Here is a 21,302-nt window from a genome sequence, read left to right on the forward strand (position 1 = left end):
AATCTTTGCAGTTTGAACATTCTTGGGCCATGAATGCAACGTAAATCCACCTTCTGTCATGTTCCTGCACCGGCCAGCAACACATCTACGTGGCATGGCGATAAATTAGCTCAAAATGGAGGATCGGAGTTGCCGTCAGCTCTGTGTTTTAGTATAGCGGAAATGGCGATGAGACCGATAGAATTCCTCTTGTGACGTTACAGACATCAAGGTCATTCACTCAGACCGCTACCTACATAAATCACTTTAACCGTGAAAATTACTATATTAGATTTATTGTTAATGCTTAAAACGATTCCTGTGCCGCTCTTGAGGTCTCAAGGCATTTATAAACGAAAGTGAGGCCATGGCTCTGCGTATCTGCTTTAAGGTTCAAGTATCATTATCGAGATCAGAAAAGAAACAGCATCATGTTGCCATCTCTAATATATAAACATACATGTGTACATACGTCTGTATTTATTCTATCCACATTCACTCGATATGAGCAATCGTGTGTTCTGATTGGCTACTCTACTACGAGGATATCAGCTCATATACCGTGAGTAGAGAAAAAACAAAATGGCGGAGCATCTTGCTGAACCAACCGAAGACGAAATAAAAACTCTACTCGAAAACAAAACCCCGAAAAATACAAAAAAAAAAAAGCAACAAAACATGGAATAAAGGCATTTGATGGTAAGAACATATATCTTTTTTAAAATTATTTTTTAAGAATTATTATTATCGCATTTTTCACAAATTGCTCCTGTCATTTCGCTGGTTTGTTTACATTCTAAGTGGAAATGATTTTGTTGGACATTTTGTATAAAGTTTTTATTTATCGAATTTGCAAAAAATAACAATAAGAATGCTCTGTTTCTCAAAATCCTGTGAATGTGGTACGACTCGATTTCGTGGAATAACTTAGCCCATGTTTACATTAGACCGTATCAGCGGATCATCAGATTAACGTTTTTAAAACGATTAGTGTGCACACAGCAACACCAATACACGATTTGTGTGCACACAACAATACCAATACACGGATACGCTCGGCTCCGCAGGCATCCTGCGCTCCAAATCACTCCGCCCTGAACAGCGAGTGCCCTCTGGAGGGTGCGCACTCCGGCCCTGCGCAGCTCACAGAGCGCGCGAGTGGAGCACACTAGCAGTGTTTTCGGGACTGAGCCGCTGTGTGTGTGATCCCAGCGCATATCACTTAACACTTGCGAGTGGAAGGATGGCAAGCCTAAAGACTATCATAACTACACAATGGGCAGTATTTGCATCAGTATTTGCAGTATTTTCATACTTTTATACTCTTTAATGAAAGGTGATACAAGGCGGAAGTCCGTGCCGTTTTTCAGCAGTCGCGTCACATGACCAATGCCAGTGAATCAGGAAGGTGGATGTCACAGTGACGTTGTCCAATGACGACGCCAGCTAGAGCTCAGCACAGCGTATCCGCGTATTCTCAATGTTTACACAGCACCGGATCAGACACGATCTGGATTGAATACGTGGACGCTGGCGGATTCCCGTTTCCCGGTGTTTCCAGGCGGTTTAATGTAAACGGACAGTGCATCTGCGAAGAAAATGAGACAGATACGGTCTAATGTAAATGTAGCCTGAAATACAGTGCATGTGTATATAATATAATTAGATGGATGTATTCATGTAGACTGTGTGGGTGTCTGTGTACACAGGATATGCGTCTGTACTGGATATTAGGATGATTCATTTCCAGTGTTGTTGTTGTTATTATTATTATTATTATACCCCCACTCTGCGGGGTGGGGGTGGGGGAGTGCTGGTTTACCTCTGTCCGTCCGTCCGTTCGTATCTCTGTCCATCTGAAACACCCTTTTTCTTATATAACTTAATTTCTTATTGTGTGTGAACATTTTGAAAAGCAGTCTTATCCAATAAAAAAAGAAATTCAAGAAATGGTTCAGTTACTTGTTTATTTAAAAGAAAAGCTGTATACAAAAGTGAATGCAATGCAGTGGTTCATACAAAGCAGTCTGTTGAGGGTCTTCTGACCCTTTTCCCCTCTGTCTCCATTATAGTCAGGTAACTGCTGCTTTGTGTGGAAGGCTGGACTTTCTGTTCATCAAAGCAGGTGTAAATTGTCTGTCTGGCAGGTCAGTCAGGTTAATGTGTAAACAATTTCAATTTCTGTTGTTACAAATGATGCGCGCGAGAGTGCTGCTTGTTCTAGTCATGTGGTTGTGACGTCATCATAAACAAATCCGTTCTACTCATCCAGACGACTTCGCAACGGCGCCGTTGCCAGATTTTTCCACTCTGGAACCCGTTCTCAAAAGATTTCGTTTTGGGGCACCCAAAACGCCGGTGCCGTGTGGACGCCAGGCCGGAACGATAAACAATTTTATCAGATTCACCTGAATCCGTTGCCGTGTGGACAGGGCCTCAGTCTTTGCAAGCAAGGGTGGGCGTGGCTCACTGCTTTGTGCCAAAATTCGTGAGAGAATTTTTAGTCAATTCAAAAAGAATGTTTCTCGACATAAGGTTGCAGAGATTTTAGGTTTTTCAAAATCTACATTACATAATATTGTGAAACGTTTCAGGAAATTCAGAGAAATCTGTGTGTAAATGGCGCTGTAGTGGAGCACAAACTACTGAAAAACTTAACACTGATACCTTTCTGTTTTAGCCAGCATTCACTTTTCCAGCAGTTTGTGCTACTTCTGTGGGATTGGACCATATGTTCTAGCCTTCGTGCCCCATGCGAATCAACGAGCCTTCGACACCCATGACCCTGTCGCCGGTTCACCGGTTGTCCTTTGGATCCTTGGACCACTTCTGTTCGGTACGAACCACTGCATACCGGGAACACCCCACAGGATGTGCCATTTTGGAGATGCTCAGACCCGGTCATCTCGCCATCACAATTTGTTAAAGTCGCTCAGATCCTTACGCTCGTCCATTTTTCCTGCTTCCAACGCATCAACTTCAAGAACTGACTGTTCTCTTGCTGTCTAATAAACCCCGCCCCTCGACAGGTGCCACTGTAATGAGATAATCAGTGTTATTCACTTCTTTACCTGTCAGTATTTTAATATTATGGCTGATCGGTGTGTATAGCACCAGTCTCCATTTCTCAGCAACCTTCACCATGGCCTCGTTACTCCCGCGGTGGACACTGCTTTACAATTTCACTTTGATTAGTTTTCTTATTTAGGTCCTCATCATTCTGCGCCTCATGGCTCTCAAGTCTCCGTTGTGTATCCATCATTGGTTTCATGCCTCACTCTTCTATTCTCGTGTTTTTGACCCTTAGCTGTTTCCCAACCTAAATTTTGGATCATATACAGTACCAGTCAAAAGTTTGTGCACCCCTACTCATTTATAGTGTGTGTCATCCCCCCCCCCGTATTTTCAATATTGGAGAACAAAACTGAAATCATAAAAACTATGAAATAACAGCTGGAACATATATGGAATTATTTGGCAAACAAAAAAGTGTTTAAAAAACAAAATATGTTTGATGTTTTAGATTCTTCAGCGTATCCAGCGTTTACCCTGATGACGCATTGCACGCTACTGGCGTTATCTTAACCAGCTTCATGAGGGAGTCACCTGGAAGTTAATTAGTGGACGAGTTTCTGGCCTTCTTAATGCATTTGAGATCAAACAGCGAATAATAAATAATAAAGATACAGTAAATATCCCTATTCTACACCACAACTGTTGTAATCCATATTATGTCAAGAACCGAACAACTAAGTAAAGAGAAACGACATCCATCATTACTTTAAGACATGAAGAAGTGTCTTTTAATTCATAAATATAAAGAAAAAACATTGAGCAAGATACTTAAGTTATTTAATAAATTATTATTATTATTATTTGGTAATAATTTAAATCAAGAGTTTAAATTATTTTAGACATCAGTTTGGTGTGAGAGAGAATGAGAGACAGACAGAAACGGGAGACACTGATATAAATACAACACCATGAGTTACTGGGGTCTAATCAGAGTGTGTTAGCGTGAGACACTGTGACAACAAAACCAGTGACAGGGATTTAGTCTAAAGACAGACACACTCTCACTCACACATACACACACACACTCATTCTCTCACACACACACACACACACACACACACACACACTCTCTCTCGCAGCCCTCTCCATCTTTACGAGTGATGTATATGCAGTGCCATCAGCACTTTTGTCCATGTCTTGAAGTGTGATGAAGTGAGCATGTATGTGTGTGTGAGAGAGAGAGAGAGAGAGTGTGTGTGTGTGTGTGTGTGTGTGTGTGTGTTATGTAAGGGGAATAAAAATAGCTTCCACTCTGCAGTGCTCCCTCTTAGCTTCATGCTCTCACACGCACACACTCTGCAACACTGCACCTGCAGGACACACACACACACACACACATATACATATATATGCAGGGATATGAATTAAAATACACATCCATTGAATAGACACAAATATAAGGACATCAGAAATATATTAAAATTTGCACACACGATTTGAAAAGGATCACAGGCATGAACTTGTGTTTTTTTTGTTTAACAGCACACACACACACACACACACACACACACACACACACACACACACACACACACACACACACACAGATGTCATGAAAGGAAACAAGAAACTAAACGGCATACGCTGACATACAGATGGTTATTAAGCATGATATAATTATTTACAAAACCTCGCAAGAAGATTTTTAGTATTTGAACGCTTCTCCAGAGTGCAGGTATTAGATTCAACTTTACCCGTTCACTTCTGGCTTCATCATAGCTGCCACTGAGATGGGAATTAAATCGTGTTTACAGCTGTTTCGTACACAGGCCTGCAGATACACTGCTATCACTTGACAATGGAGAATCGGACTGTGTGTGTGTGTGCTTGTGTAAGTTTTTAGGAGTAGGGGATATTAATAAAGTATCATTTATTAACGGAGTGTTCATGTGCACTCTGGCACACTCCGTGTGTGTGGTGTGTGTGCTGAGAAATGAGTTGTGTGAATTATTCAGCCTGTACAGGGCGGATCTCATATATAATAACTGAAATCTTTGATGGAGGCTGAAAAAAGCCCTGCGTGAACGTGGTGTGTGTGTGTGTGTGTGTGGTGGTGAAGGAGACTGTGATCACGACATGAAACATCACTGTGTCACTCATCAGTCAGCAAATTTCATTCTAGATACATGCTTGTGACACTGATGTGCAAAAACTGCATTAAAATGATGTCCTTTCCATTTTAAAGTCATTTACAGGCTTTCTGATTTCAGTACTGGGCCACCACTAGAGGGCGACACCAAAAAAAAAAGCTAAGTTTATAGGAAGAAAGCAAGAACTTATTTTGAAATGGAACCGAGCAGGTCATATTCTCCTTATTGGCTGGATGTTGGTGATGTATTTGTAGTTTTGTATTTAGTTTTTTTTAAATATATGTTTAATTTAGTGTCACATTTGAGAGAGGAAAAGATTTTCAGACTTTATAACACAGTGTCCTTGAACTCAAAAACTTGCACAGTAATGCTGTCCATGTTCAAACAACCCCACATGCACAGGAGGCCTTTCAGAAACCTTTTTTTCCCTCTCAGATTGACCAGTTTCTCTCAAATTGCACGTCTGCTCAGCGGTAACCTTTCTACAGAACTTCATTCAGAGAGTCTGAAGCTGTTCTCCTGCTCCACCAACCACACTACTGTTTCACAATAGACTTCCCAATAATTATTCGCTCATCCAGCCGACAGGCGATGAGTTTATGCCATCATGCGTCGTCTGTCGTCCATTTCACACAAATCATTACTTCTCCCTCAATTCTTCACTGATTTTGATTCTTTCTGGCATGAAGGTAGGGGTACCTAGGGTGCATAGAACTTCTACCCAGATTTGCTTCATTACAATTATTAATGAAGTTATGGACTAATTAAGCCTTAATGAGCAGTTCAACAAAAATCGCTTCTTCTCGGTCAATTCCTTGCTGTTTTGGATTCTTTCTGGTAATATAGGTCGGTATCAGTGGCGGCTGGTAGTCTTTCAAACAGGGGAGGCTGGTCGGTTACGATATTTCCAGATTTTAAAAGAAAAAAGAAAAAACACATCAATTTTGCCCATACTCTTGCCTCTGATCTGGCTGATTGTTGGCAGGGTCACAAACTGTGAAATAACAGGTTCTTTTTGGCCCATTAGCCTACTGTCCAATATACATGATGGTGGTGTTGGGGGGGGGTATATTTTAACATTTTATATTTTAAAATTGTGGCATGTTGTTTAAAAATTGATCATTATTGAAAGCAGCTCTTTGTCAGGAACCTCAGCAGTAACAGCAGAGTGTTCTGGAATAGGCACAAGCACTGACCTTGGGGAGCCAAACATAGAGCTGGGGGCCACACATTTCATTCAATGACACTTTCCCTATATTTTACTTATTTTGACTGAGAAATGTTTTACTGACAATTTTGATAACCCTTCACTTTTAATCCAGGTCTGTAGTGTGAAATGTTCTCGGCTGTGTTTTTGTTTAAAAATGTTTTCCAAATTGTAGCTGTGTTTAATTCATATCCAGAAAAATATATATTCCAATATAATATACTCAGCATAAACATTTTAAATAGATTCTATATTTTTGGTCCATCCATGACATATTACTAAAGTAGCCTATTTACTGTTGTTGATGTGGGTCACTTGCTGTTAGCCAATTCACTTTCTCATACCAGGAGAGCTGAAAGGAACGAGTATTATTCCCTACCTTTTTCACCAAGTCAATTTGAGGCGTTGGTCTACCCTGCTCTTTAATTTTAATTTTTTCCTCGAAAGGAAGACTGGCAAATGGCTTCGCCAAAATTAAATCAGCAATGCTTGGCATCCGTGCGCAGCTTTCTTGCTAGCTGACTAGCCCCCTCAAGTTCAAGTTCAGTCACTCAAATAAACGACATTTCTGGAACTAAGATAGCAAACTTGACAACACTATATTTACACTTTATTTACAATGAAAATATATACAAACTAAAAAAGCTGGTAGAAACCGTATGTAATGAATGAAATCGAAATGTAAGCTGATCTCTTACAATACACCACAGCACTTCCGATTCCGCATGGGACTAAACTGAGATTCATCGCTGCCTGTCTATATTTGAAATGAGCTGTCAATCAAAGAAAATATCCGGCCGCTTTCACCAATCACCAGTCTCCTCACGGAAAGCTTTGCCATGTCCCTCCCACTGTGAGGCTGGGGGTCCGTGGGCGGGCGTTTTCGCAGTATTTGTCCAATAACCGTCTTGCATTTTGATATTGAAAGCACATAGCTCCCAAATGCCATTGAAGTCCACTGAGGCTGGGCTGCATCGCGCTGTCACGAGGGGGAAAAACTCACGCACACATTGAGCGAACTGGGGAAAGTTATAAGGGAATGATTTCGCACTGTAGTGGGTTGAGCACATATATTTATATGATTCTGTATCTGAAATAGCAATGTTATAAGGTCGGCTATAACATAAGCCTAGCGCAATTCATCCTACACGATGTTCGTCATTTTTAGAGGAGGCTGAGCCTCCCTCGTTGTCTTAGAGCAATCGCCTGTGGTCGGTATGCCTAGGGTGGATATCGCTTCTATATATAGCTTGTATATAGTGTATATAGCTTGTAACATTTATTGCACAAGGTGGCCCACTTTAGATCGTTCCTTCTGGACTAGACGGGGCTGGAGTGAGCGACACCATCATTGACGGTCTCGTTTTAATATTAACAGCTGCCAAAGTGTGAATTGTATCAATTAAAATCAGTTACTCCATTTTTAAGACGTATGTTTTTTTTTATCCCCCACAGTGCAAAGACATGCAGGTTAGGTTAACTGGTGACTCTAAATTGGCCGTAGGTGTGAATGTGAGTGTGAATGGTTGTCTGTAGCTGTGTTCACATATACACCGGTACGATAGTGGTATAACTGTATTGATACAAAGTATACCGGTACAGTTTAGTGCATCTGTCCACACTAGCGAGAAATGTTTGCGGTTTTCTTTCACGGTAGTTGAAATGCGCGTGTGCGAAGTGTTTCCGTGGTTACCGAGTAACTTCCTTCCGAGAATATGGCGGATGAAACAACGTGTGTGTGCTTTTTGTTGTCAGTGTACAGTCTGTATTTCTGGTGGTCATTTATTCAGTCAAATCGTATAAAACGCGCGAGGCAGTTGAGAAAGAAACAAAGAAAACGAATCTCCGTTCTCCAACAAACACATAACTTCGTCTTTGCTCCATGTAGCTCCACGGTCGTTTTGAGCCATTTTGACGTTTTATTTACAGCTGGAAAGCACGTGCGTATTGTATTGTATTGTATTGTATGAATAACCCAGAAGAAGTAGGAATGGTTCATTGCGCATTATATTTGTATCGATACAGAGCCGCTTCATCTGTCCACACTACAGCGAAGCGCTACAGTACCGATACTGTACCAGTACGAAACCCATACATTTGTGGGTTTCGTACTGATACAGTTATACCGCTACAGTACCGGTATAGTTGCTAGTGTGGACAGGTGTTGCGGTACAAAAGTAGTATCATATCGGTACAAAATCCCTAGTGTGGACAGGGTATCTGTGTGTCAGCCCTGCGATGATCTGGCGACTTGTCCAGGGTGTACCCCGCCTCTCACCCATAGTCAGCTGGGATAGGCTCCAGCTTGCCCACAACCCTGTAAGACAGGATAAGCAGCTACAGATAATGGATGGATGGATACTCCATTTTTAAGACGTATGGTTTTTTATCCCCCGCTGGCCAAAAGGCCCGAAAGGGGATTATGTTGTGGCAATATCTGTCCATCCCAGGAAGGGTGCTCACCTTCTGAAATCAACTCTTCTCACAATTTTGGGAGGAATTTCACGAAACTTGGTGGGATTCTTTGTTATATGTTATTACTATGCATATTGTAATTTTGTTCAATTCGGTCACATTTTACCAGAGTTACAGCCCTTGATTAACAAAATTATACTTTGACAGTTTCATGAGAGTGTGTTTTCCTTCTGAAATCAACTCCTCTCACGCTTTCTGGAAGAATTTCACCAAACTTGGTAGGATTCTTTGTTATATATTGTTAATACGCATATTGCTATTTTGTTCAATTTGGTCGCATTTTACCAGAGTTTTGACCCTTGATTAACAACCTTGTACTTTCACAGTTTCATGAGTGTGTGTTTTCCTTCTGAAATCAACTCCTCTCACAATCTGTGGAGGAATTTCACCAAACTTGGCAGAAGGCTTTGTTATATGACAGTTATGCACAAATTGAAATTTCGTTTAATTTGGGCAAATTTTACCAGAGTTATGCCCTTGATTATTAACAAACTTGTACTTTGGCAATTTCATCAAGGTGTGCTCGCTTTCTGAAATCAACTTCCCTCACAAGTTTTATCCCGAAAGGCCTGAAGGGGGATTATGTCGTGGCGATGTCCGTCCGTCCCGGGAAGGGTACTCACCTTCTGAAATCAACTCCTCTCACAATTTTTGGAGGAATTTCATGAAACTTGACCGGATTCTTTGTTATGTGTCGGTAATACGCAGATTGCAATTTCGTTCAAGTCACTCGCATTTTACCAGAGTTATGGCATCGTTGCCAGCAGGGGATATTGCGCTCTCAGAGCGCTCTTGTTCTGAGATAGTGTGCGTATTTTTAAAAAAGTATTATTTTTATAATTCTGATGGGAAGCAGCAAATTTGATGATAGACTTTTGTACGGAATCTTTAAAATGTATTTTTGTAAACAATCCAACATAAACTGGTTGTATCTAATGGCAGGTCCAAGTCAGAATCAGAGACGGACTCAAGTTTCCAGACTGCGACACAGCCAACAGACATGGCTGCCTTGAACTACGATTCACAGCACACACACATTCACTGGGTCTCGTTATCTCTAGCCGCTTTATCCTGTTCTACACTGGGTATTTTTCAAATTCAAGAACACTTCCTTGATAGGTTGGTAGCTTGGGTCCTTTCAAATCTGTTCCTTCAAAGGCTCAGCAAATCTCCTTCTTCGCATTTGGAGAACACATAATGGAACAGTTTAGTGAGTGTGCACCTTTTTTGCAGGGTGGCAGAGGCAAACTTATAAATATTCATGAGGAAAGTGTGACCTCATTTGTTTCTAGCTACTAGATAAAAGCTATCAGCCCGAACCCCAAACTTTAACCCTAACCTTCTGTATTCTGCTCTCTGAGATTGGGTCTCAAAGTGAAAACAGCGTGATGAAACATTAAGGCCCTGTCCACACGGCAACGGATTCAGGTGAATCTGATAAAAATTGTTTATCGTTTCAGCCTGGCGTCCACACGGCACTGGCGTTTTGGGTGCCCCAAAACGATATTTTTTGAGAACGGGTTCCAGAGTGGAAAAATCTGGCAACGGCGCCATTGCGAAGTCGTCTGGATGAGTAGAACGGATTTGTTTACGATGACGTCACAACCACATGACTAGAACAAGCAGCACTCTCGCTGTTTTGTATGAACCACTGCGTTGCATTCACTTTTGTATACAGCTTTTCTTTTAAATAAACAAGTAACTGAACCATTTCTTGAATTTCTTTTTTTTTATTGGATAAGACTGCTTTTCAAAATGTTCACACACAATATAAAAAGTTATATAAATTATATAAAAATGCTTTTCAAAATGTTCACACACAATAAGAAAATTAAGTTATATAAAACTATGCACACTAATAAAACTAATTTGTACACACAGAAGGCACGATTTCCTCGTGTAGTCGCAGCCATCTTCTTGTTGTTGTGTGTTTGTTCCTGACAGTGCTTCACACCGGGTAGAAGAAGGGGTTTATGCGCATGCGTCTACTTCTTCTATTGTTCTGGTGTCTCCGATGGGACCGTCTTACAGCGCCCCTAGAGGTGTGGCATGTGTATTGCATTGTTTTCAGCAAGCGTTGCGTTGCCATATGTACCTGATATTTTACTGATCCGTTGCCCATGTGGACGCGATATTTTTTTAAAATAAAATCTTGTTGCCGTTGTCGTGTGGATGTAGCCTAAGGCATTCACCAGCCAATCAGGTAGAACTTTCCTCATGAATATTCATGAGTTTTGCCCAGACATCCTGCAAAAAGGACATTCATGTGCAGGTGTGTGTCAGTGAAAAGGTCCTACCTTATACAGTACCAGTCAAAAGTTTGGACACGCCATCTAATTCAGTGTTTTTTCTTTGTTTATTAATTAAAAGACCCTTCTTCATGTCTTAAAGTAATGATGGATGTCGTTTCTCTTTACTTAGTTGTTCGGTTCTTGACATAATATGGATTACAACAGTTGTGGATGGAATAGGGCCATTTTATTATTTGTATTTTTATTATTTACTATTTACTGTTTGATTTCTACTGCATTAGTGGACGAGTTTCTTGCCTTCTTAATGACCTTTTGACGAGACACAGCTGTTAATTGAAAAGTATTCCAGGTGACTCCCTCATGAAGCTGGTTAAGAGAATGCCAATAGTGTGTGAAGTGTCAAGGTAAACGCTGGATACGCTGAAGAATCTAAAATATGAAACATTTTGGTTTTTTAACACTTTTTTTGTTTACCCCATAATTCCATATATGTTATTTCATAGTTGTGATGTCTTCAATATTGTTCCACAGTGTAGAAAATACAAACTGGAGAAATATCGGTGAATCTCTGTTCTTGTCATTAAGATCATTGAGTGTGTGTCTGTAATTTGCCGGTTATTGTGAGATGCTGGTGGATCAAAAATCATGGACCTTTTCTTTCTTATTTTTCCACTTTTCATTTTCAGCCTTTGATTTGTATCTTTTTCATCCTCGCGTCGTGTCGGGGAGTTTTTCTTGCTGCCGTCGCCTCGACATCCTGATGTCTGTAAATCTGCTTTGTGAAAATGTCTCTTGTTCGAAGCGCTATACAAATAACACCATTATTCAAGTGAACCTATACAATGAACATGGAGCGCGCGCGCGTGTGTGTTTATAAGCCGGTTAGCCTGGTGCATTCGGTCGCCATGTCGAGCTCACCGAACTCGGGCTTGGATGGGAAGGTCAGTGACAATCCCTCGGGGTCAAACACAGAATCAGCCAATGACAGTGCAGCGTTGTGGCTTCTGATGAAAAGAGATCCAGAAGGAGCTGGAGGCAACATGGCTGCCATCCAACACTGAAAGAGAAAAAGAGAGAGAGAGAGAGGTAAAAGAGGAGTAGGAGAGAGGAAAGAGTACATGAGTGAAGAGTGAAAGTGAAGTGACGATAACGTCCTGTTATTGTTCAGTCAGTACTGAAGGTCAACCCAGTTAATGGGGTTTTGAGGGACATCACTCTTCTGCACATCTGATCTGTGTGTGTGTGTGTGTGTGTGTGTGTGTGTGTGTGTGTGTGTGTGTGTGTGTGTACAGGTATGGCTCAGGGGAATGATAAAGGTACACAGTATCGTTCTGCTATCTACACATACAGTCCTGAACAGCAGGAGCAAGCCATGAGGAGTAAAAATGCTTACCAGCAGGTACACACACACACACACACACACACACACACACACGTGCGCAACTATTTAAGTTTCACATAAATGCTGATTTTATTTTTTTTAAACAGTTTTCACATTTGACTTACATTTTTTTTCTGTATGCCTGATTATGCATGAAAGTCTCTACACAGTTATCACAAAAAAAAAACAGATCTAGAAAGGGAAAGAGCTGCTTCGTGATTGTGTACAAATAGATTTAACAAGAAACCTGATCTCTCTTTTTACAGACCGCTGAAAGATTAAAAAAGAGACACAAATGGAGGGAGTACAAATGTTTGTTTGTTTTTTGCTTTGTTTGTTTGTTTATTTGCACAACAAGAAAGAACATAATACAATAAACAATTTAAAAAAAACAGGTGCAGGAGGAGAGAAAAAGCGTTTATCGCTTATACTAGGCCCTCCTCCTCTGTACTTACTTAAAATCGATTATAGTCTTAATTACCAATAATCGTGATTATAGATAAAATAATACAAATAATATAATACATGGAGAGTGATAACAATACAATAAGGATAATTAAATACTTAATAATATAAATCAAAATAAGAACTGATCATACGAGGCTATTAGAAGGGACTAGGATGGCTTATGAGATGGCTTTTCAGGGCACTTTTAAACATCAGAAAAGAGGAGGTTGTTCGTATATTTGTCTGAAGACTGTTCCATATTGTGACACATTTGTATTTTACGGAGGACTGTGCTAATGATGTGCGGAAGAGAGGAATATGGAGCTGATTCCTTTGTCGGGTGTAATAATTATGTACAAGTGAATTAGAATTTAAGAAATTGTCAAATATATTGGGGAAATTGTTTGCCAGGAAGTTAAATGGAAAAATACTAATTTGTAATTTATTGATATCATGGATATTTAGTATTTTTAATTTTTGAAACAAAGGAGCCGAGTGTGATCGAAAGTCAGAAGCAGTTGCTATTCTTACGAATTTCTTTTGGAGGGTTATAAGAGGGTGTAGAGTTGTACGGTAGGCGCATCCCCAGACAATGTTACAGTCAGTCAAGTATGGGTAAATGAGGCTGTTGTATATAATTATGAGTCTTTTGAGGGATAACGTATTTGATTTTCCCAATAATACCAATTGTTTTAGCAACCCTTTTACTTATGGCAGAGACATGGGCTTTCCAATTTAATTTCTCATCTATTACTACCCCCAAAAATTTAGTCTGTCTCTCTTGCGTAATAGGAACATTCTTTAAGAATATTTTGGCCTTATTGATATCATAGCTTTTATTTCTACTACAGAAAATAAGGAAATTTGTCTTTTTAGTATTTATTGATAATTTATTTGCTTCAAACCATGTTGCTACTTTACTCAAGTCTTGATTAGCCAGTTGTATCAGAGAATCAAGGTTTTTATGAGAAAGGAATATGTCGGTGTCATTGGCAAACAGTATAAAATAGGGGTGTGCAAAAATATCGATACGGCGATATATCGCGATACTTTGTCTTCCGATTCAATATCGATACTCAAAATTTGAATATCGATATTTTTTCAAATAATAAAATCATGTTTCAGACGGGTTGTAAATCCAGTACGACTTCCGCACCTCCGCTCCGCGAGGTGTCGCTGTGCCGCTACCTCACTGCATGGCACTCTTCGTCTTCTCTTTATTCCCCGGCGGTTGCAGTGAGGAAAAAAAACAGGCAAGCATGGCTGTTAACATAAACCTAGAGACGCCGCCGAACTTTAAGGCAGATGTTTGAAGGCACTTTGGATTCCAAAGGAAAGGAGAAAAAAAACAGTGAGCCGGACAAAGAGAATGCACTCTGCAAAACCTGTTTCGCTCCAATTAAATTAAGATGCTCCAGTTAAGATGCCCACTGCACTTTTCAATGTGTTTCAGACAGTGTGTTGTTCCTGCAAAATAAGCACAAGTTAAATGTTCTCAGGTATATGCTCTCAAGTTTACAAAGAACAAATTGATATTAGTGTTAGCACTGAAATGTATGTGCAGTCTGCAGTGCAAGTTTTAAGTTTTCATAAAACAATTTGATTCTGCTTGTTAAGCAGCACGGATGTGTCCATGCTTACAGAAAAGTTGAGAATACTAGCACAGAAATGGGAATTTTCTGTATGTTGTAGTGAAGCAACTCTTGGTTTTGCCAGCAGTGGAATAGAGACAAATATATGTCTGGCAAGAGTGTGTAGTTATGTATGTGAAATGTAATTTTACAGTGGTCAATAAATTCTGATTTTCTTCAGTGACACAGATATTGTGATGTGGTTGAAATTTCTTGCAATATATCGATTATCGCAGAATCGCTGTACCGTGATATTATCGTTATCGTGGGCAAAATATTGCCATAGGATCGTATCGTGAGGTATCTGGTGATACCCAGCCCTAGTATAAAATACAGTGTTGAGGAGGCTTCTGCTAGATCATTGATGTAAATCAAGAATAGTAAAGGACCCAAAATTGACCCCTGTGGTACTCCACATTGAATTTCTTTGTAGGTAGATTTGGTTCCGTTCAGAGTCACATATTGTTTTCTATTATTCAGGTAATTTCGAAACCAGTTTAATGCAATGCCAGTCACACCATAAGCAGCTAATTTCCGGAGGAGTACGGTATGGTTTACTGTATCAAAAGCTTTTGATAAATCTAAAAATATTCCTATTATATATTTGTTTTTGTCAATGGCTGTAGATATTCTGTCTACTAGTTGTATTAGGGCAAGAGAAGTGGATACACCCTTGCAGAAACCGTATTTATTGGTGTTTGTATAGGATATTATTAGTGTTGAGATATTTAATCAGTCGATTATAGACAAGCTTTTCGTACAGTTTTGACATACTGGGCAAGACCGAGATTGGTCGGTAGTTGTTAAATGATGTTGGGTCTCCACCTTTAAAGATAGGAATTACTTGTCCCAGTGGGAACCTCACCACTTTGTAAAGACAATGTAAGAATATGGGTGAGAGGAGTGAGGATGTGGGGAAGGGCCATCTTTAGGGCTTTAGATTTAATTTCATCATATCCAGCAGCAGAGTCTTTCAAATTTAAAACTATGTCCTCTACTTCTGTGTTCGAAGGTGGTTCAAAAAGTGACAGGGAACAATTTCTAGGGGCCTTAACGTAACTTATAGGATCTTTTTGCATTCTTGAAATTTTATTTGCTAGATTAGTACCAATATCAACAAAGAATTTGTTAAACTCGTTACACATTTCAACATTATCACTGATGATTTTATCTCCGATTTTTATTTCTTGTGGGCCTGCATTTGTCATTTTTTTACGATTTAGTACTTCATTGATAACTCCCCATGTTTGCTTTATATCAAGACTTGCTTCCGTAAACCTCTTGTGAAAATATTCCTTTTTTGCAATTCTCAACATGTGGTTGAGTTTGTTTCGATATTTTTTATATTGGTGTTGGTTCAAAGGCGTTGGAATTTTTAGATATATTTTATATAGTTGTTGTTTCCTGTTTATAGACCCCTTCGCATGTTTGTAAACAAACCGACCGTTGCTAGGATGCGCGCGCAGCCTGGACTCAGAAACAATGGCGCTGCCCATAGCCCGGCATTATGAGCTGTCAGATTATGCAAAACAATTGTCGTTACAAGATCGAGAATGCTACATAAATAAGTTAACTCTAACAAGTGGACATCGCCTACCGGATCCGCATTTAATTAAAGAGTGGACGGACGATGTTAGTAAGTTCCCTGGTATACAATGGCCAGATATATACTCGTACCTTATTGACAAGACTTCAGTGTACACCCACGAAAACTTCATGCCTACAAGTCTTTAGACGCATATGATTATGTTATGTGCGGGCATGTACAACTTGATTAACAATAGGACATTCATATTCATTTTGTTTTAATCAAATTATGCCAGTGATGTGATGGCAATGTGGCTTTAGCTACAACAGCAAATACCAACACTAAACAGCAATTTGCAGGAGGGGATGGCATGAAAGGAATGATAGTGTAAAGAGTGCAGCTAAGAGAAATCAGAGCTGCGTAAAAAGCGAGAGGCAGAGAGCAGAAATGAAACTGAACGGGGCGGGAGCTAGGTTAGAGCAGTCAACGTAAGTTGGCATTTAGAGTGAGGGCACACAATTTTACCTTTCCATCCTTGCTTTAAAATTGTGATTTTCGGCAGACACAAATAATGATGGCACAAAATCTGGACTGCTTGAGTCAAGCGAGACCTCTCCTACAAACACAATTGCATGCAAAGCTAAGTTAACATGCTAACAATATTCATTACATTGTGTAACTATGACCCAGCTAATCAGACAAACGTTACCAAAGTATTTTGCTACATCAATAAACGAAGACTAGAAAGAATAAAAAAGAAAGATTTAATAAATAGCCTGATCTTACCTGTGATGAAGTGGGCGCTGCAAACCCGCGCATTTTTGATGGTGCTTTCATCCCAGTCTACACGTTTGATGGCTTGTAGTCATAGACGTCGGCGATTTTTCTGGAATGGGTGAGATCCTGCTGGAATTCTGTACATTTTAACCCCATCACTGCTACGATTCTGACACCCGACAACACAACAACTAGGCATCGCTGAGTCTTTTTTGGGTCCAGGCTGCGCGCGCAATTTCCGCTTACGTATGAATGACGTTTACTGCGAAGGGGTCTATTGATTTGAGAAATCCTTTGCTTAACCATGGTTTTTTGTAACTTTATAATGTTCAAAAAAGTTTCTTAAGAAAAGACCCATGTGTTATTCATGTTTTTCATTTTTAATAAAAGGAATATTTTAGTTAACAGGCTATTAGTATATTTTACTCCAGCCTTTACAAATGTGGGTAAATTATTATTGCTGATTATTAAGAAAATGAAATAAAAGGTTTTTTTTTAATGATTATTATTTAAAGGTTCTGACTGCAAAGTTTAATTCTGGGTAAAATGTTCTATTTCTGTTGCTGTTGGAGTTTCGAGATGTTTCACTGCTGCGCACAAACACCGTGTATCCTGTGTGTAAATGTTTTGCTGAGATAAAAATCATTCTGCATTTTACAATTCCGGAGATCGCCGAAGAAAGCGAGCAACAATATCACGTGACCACCATGGGGCGTGTTTCAACCAAACTACTTTTAACCAAAACAAGTCAGCGTGGGCGAACATCGGCTCTCCCTCCAGCGGGAAAGAAAAGGAAAGCCTGCCTCATGAGTGCAACTGCAAGAAAGAGCAAGGTTAGAGAGATGACGTGTCATTGTTCTGGACAGATCACTAAATAATCCTAGCTAGCGCTTAGCTATCTTAGCCTTAGAACCCATGAGCTCGACTCCACGGTAGCGAATATGGAGTTCTACACCTAATGTTTTGATCTTTCAGAGAAAGAAACGAGAACACAAAAGCAGGAACAGAGAAAAGGTATAAATATTTGTCTTTTGTTTCACGGATCTATTCGCAAACATCAACCACAGATTACATCCCTGTGACTCAAAACTCTCTGAGGTCGATGCAGAGTCACAATGTTTTCCTGGTGGCGTCGCCATCTTGGCGTGACACAGTTCCATAGTTATGCTAATTAGTTAAAGCTCCTCACGTTCAGCCGTTTCCTGTTTCCGTAGAGCTGTACTGTTTACCTCAAGAGGGAGGAAACCGGTCCCAAAACGGAGAAAAGAGACCCTCAGGACATCAGAAATGATCACATCCTATTCGTCCACGTGCGAGACAGAGGATAATGCCATGCACAATAAATCTCATTATCTCTCATTATCTCTAGCCGCTTTATCCTTCTACAGGGTCGCAGGCAAGCTGGAGCCTATCCCAGCTGACTACGGGCGAAAGGCGGGGTTCACCCTGGACAAGTCGCCAGGTCATCACAGGGCTGACACATAGACACAGACAACCATTCACACTCACATTCACACCTACGCTCAATTTAGAGTCACCAGTTAACCTAACCTGCATGTCTTTGGACTGTGGGGGAAACCGGAGCACCCGGAGGAAACCCACGCGGACACGGGGAGAACATGCAAACTCCGCACAGAAAGGCCCTCGCCGGCCACGGGGCTCGAACCCGGACCTTCTTGCTGTGAGGCGACAGCGCTAACCACTACACCACCGTGCCGCCTGCACAATAAATATTTTTGAAAATTTTAGTTGACTTTGCAGTCAGTAACTTTAACAAAAGGAATATTTGAGTTGAAAAAGAATAGGAAAGTAAATGTTGGGGGGGGTTGTTTGTTTTTTTTCTTTTGGTCATAAAATTGTCTTCATTTTAAATTTTTTTCCAAAAAGATTGTGAATTGAATTGTGAATTGGGTGAATGCCTACAAATTAATCATATTTCATCCCCTGCTTGATTCCACACTGTTAAAGATGCCAAGAAATGGATTTAATAATGCATTTTTACTTGTTTAATGTAAAATATTAGACTGAAACCGGACGTAAACAGGATGTTTGGGCAGGAAATGATTTTTGGGAGTTTAGATACATGTTTTTGTTGAACAGTTTTTGGTAGTAGTTAGTTTTTTTTTTTTTTTTTCTTTTTTATCAGACATCTAATTTATTGGGTTTGTTTACCTGACATGTTTCGACGTACAACTTCCGTCTTCCTCAGAGTGTCACCGGATGTTAATTGGTGACGCATCTTTTATCAGCTGCTGTTTCTGAAGGCGTGGCCTTCCTGTCTGGTTTGACAGGTCGGTCACGCCTTCTACTGTCTGTTTGTCCCCTGCAAGATGGCACTCCAGGTGTGGGAGAGCATGTATGCTCCCTCATCCCGGTTGATGGTCCTCGGGCTTCGCTTACGGATCTCCATGGCCTCCCTGATCCAGCGCTGATGTTTGTTATCTTCTGTGCGGATGACTCTGGCATTCCCCCAGTCCATAATGTGATTTTCCCTTTTACAGTGATCTGTTATAGCTGACTTATAATTTTCCTGTTGTGCCTTTTCTTTTATTGTTCGGGTTTGTCTTGTAGCTGTCTCCTTTTCGCACTCTTTCTTATGTTCATGTTTTCTTGTGCTGAAACTCCTTCCTGTCTCCCCAATATAAGTTTTATTGCATAATTTACATGGAATCTCATATATGGTGTTGCATCTGTTGTCCGGATGTATTCTGTCTTTGGGATGCAGGCCTTCAGAAACAGCAGCTGATAAAAGATGCGTCACCAATTAACATCCGGTGACACTCTGAGGAAGACGGAAGTTGTACGTCGAAACATGTCAGGTAAACAAACCCAATAAATTAGATGTCTGATAAAAAAGAAAAAAAAAAAAAAAAAACTAACTATATTTAATATAAGACATAATGAACGTAATCGAAAGAAAAAGTTTTTGGTAGTTGACTCGTATCTTTGTGTGTTTACTGTAGAAACACAGGAGATGTGTGCAGCGTTATGAGCTCTGTGTTGGTTAGATCACATCGATGCGCCCTCTCCATAATCTTTAATCCCTTTCTCAGTTACACAGTAATTTCCTTACACTTAAATCGTTTCTTGTTTTGCAAATGAAAGTAAGCAAGCCGGGAGAAAGAGAAATTCCAATCAGACGAATTTAACTTTTATCCGAAAGAAAACCTTTAACCGACGCAGTAACCGACACCCACTAACGATCACCCATCGTTTTCTTTGGAGGTGTGGAGCCACGGCGTTTTTTTTTTCTGATTGCCACAGTGACCTGCTGCTCCCGAGGTCACACTCAGTGAGACCTAAATGTATTAGTTCAGATGGTGCGGGGAGGTTGCCAAGGCGACGACCATGCTTTGTGACATTGGCTTTGGGTGGAGCAAAGGTCAGAGGTCATGCTCAAGGGAGGGAGGCAGCTGCAGTTTCACGGACGCAATCAGATCTCGCAGGCTGAATCTTAAATCATGTGACTCGGACTCGGTGTCACACGGTTGGTGTCCTTGCTACTAAATGGAAGAGAGCGGGATGGGGAGGAGGGAGGGAAGGTGAAAGAAAAGGATGGAGAGGAAAGTGTTCGGTATCAATATAAAATAACGTTACACATGATACAAAGAAAGAGAATTAATATGAATTATATTACGGCTGTTTTTCATTGATGTTCACATTTCCATCACTTGAAATGTTTCATATTAGAAGGCACTTGAATATTAATGAGCTTATCATTTTATTTATCCGAGACAGTGAGCATTAAGAGGAGTGTTACATTATGTAAGGAATAAAAACATGAAGAAGGGGCATTCTGTTACAGGAAAGTAGTCAACGTTATCCGTTATAAACAGCCGTTCCTTCATGAGCATTCTCATATTTCTCAGAAATTTCTCATAAAAGTGTAAATTTCAAACCACAGCAGCACTGTGAGAACACGCTGACACTGGAGACTCCTTCCATCCCTGTAAAATAAACATCATCTTACAAAAACTTTCACAGAAGTACATGTCTAGTTTGTTAGATTTTGATGATACGGCATGTCCGCCTGTGTAAGTTGTTACTATAGAAACAATAAACTATTATAGCGAAGATGTTAATAAAATTAACATCAATAAAATTGTTATAGGAAATGAATCAACAAAGCTGCTTCTAGAAAATTCTTCCAGGTTGAGATGTGAGAATTCAACAGTGCTGTGGTTTAAGTCATGTAAATGAAGGTTAATGTCACTTACTTAAGCAAAGAGACAACGTAGATTTAACGTTTCAGATTCGTCTTTGTTTACGGAGAGGAATGTGTATTAAAGTAGATTAGATCCAATTAAAAATCTGTCATTTTCACCAAGAGCTGAATGTGTAATGGCTTCACGTTCACTTTAGAAAGTATGTTCACTACACAGGGAATAATAATAGTTAAGTTATTCGACAAAATCGAGTCGTACATGAGCTGATACGTGACGAGGCGCATAGCACTGAGT

The 21,302-nt window shown here is 40.1% G+C and overlaps 1 protein-coding gene across 3 annotated transcripts in view; it reads left to right on the forward strand.

The window, feature by feature from the left end:
- The window catches only part of msrab (methionine sulfoxide reductase Ab), an 85,760-nt gene that overhangs the window by 50,750 nt on the left and 13,708 nt on the right, over window positions 1-21,302 (forward strand). For all 3 annotated transcript variants that reach the window (XR_009655666.1, XM_060934755.1, XM_060934754.1), the window contains exon 5: window positions 12,371-12,477. Coding sequence is in view for 2 of the 3 variants with exons in the window: in XM_060934755.1 (XP_060790738.1) it covers window positions 12,371-12,477 (107 nt within the window). In the remaining variant the exon portion in view is untranslated. The remainder of the gene's footprint in view (window positions 1-12,370; window positions 12,478-21,302) is intronic.

Source organism: Neoarius graeffei, chromosome 11 (genome assembly GCF_027579695.1).
Source record: "Neoarius graeffei isolate fNeoGra1 chromosome 11, fNeoGra1.pri, whole genome shotgun sequence".
Taxonomy (NCBI): domain Eukaryota; kingdom Metazoa; phylum Chordata; class Actinopteri; order Siluriformes; family Ariidae; genus Neoarius; species Neoarius graeffei.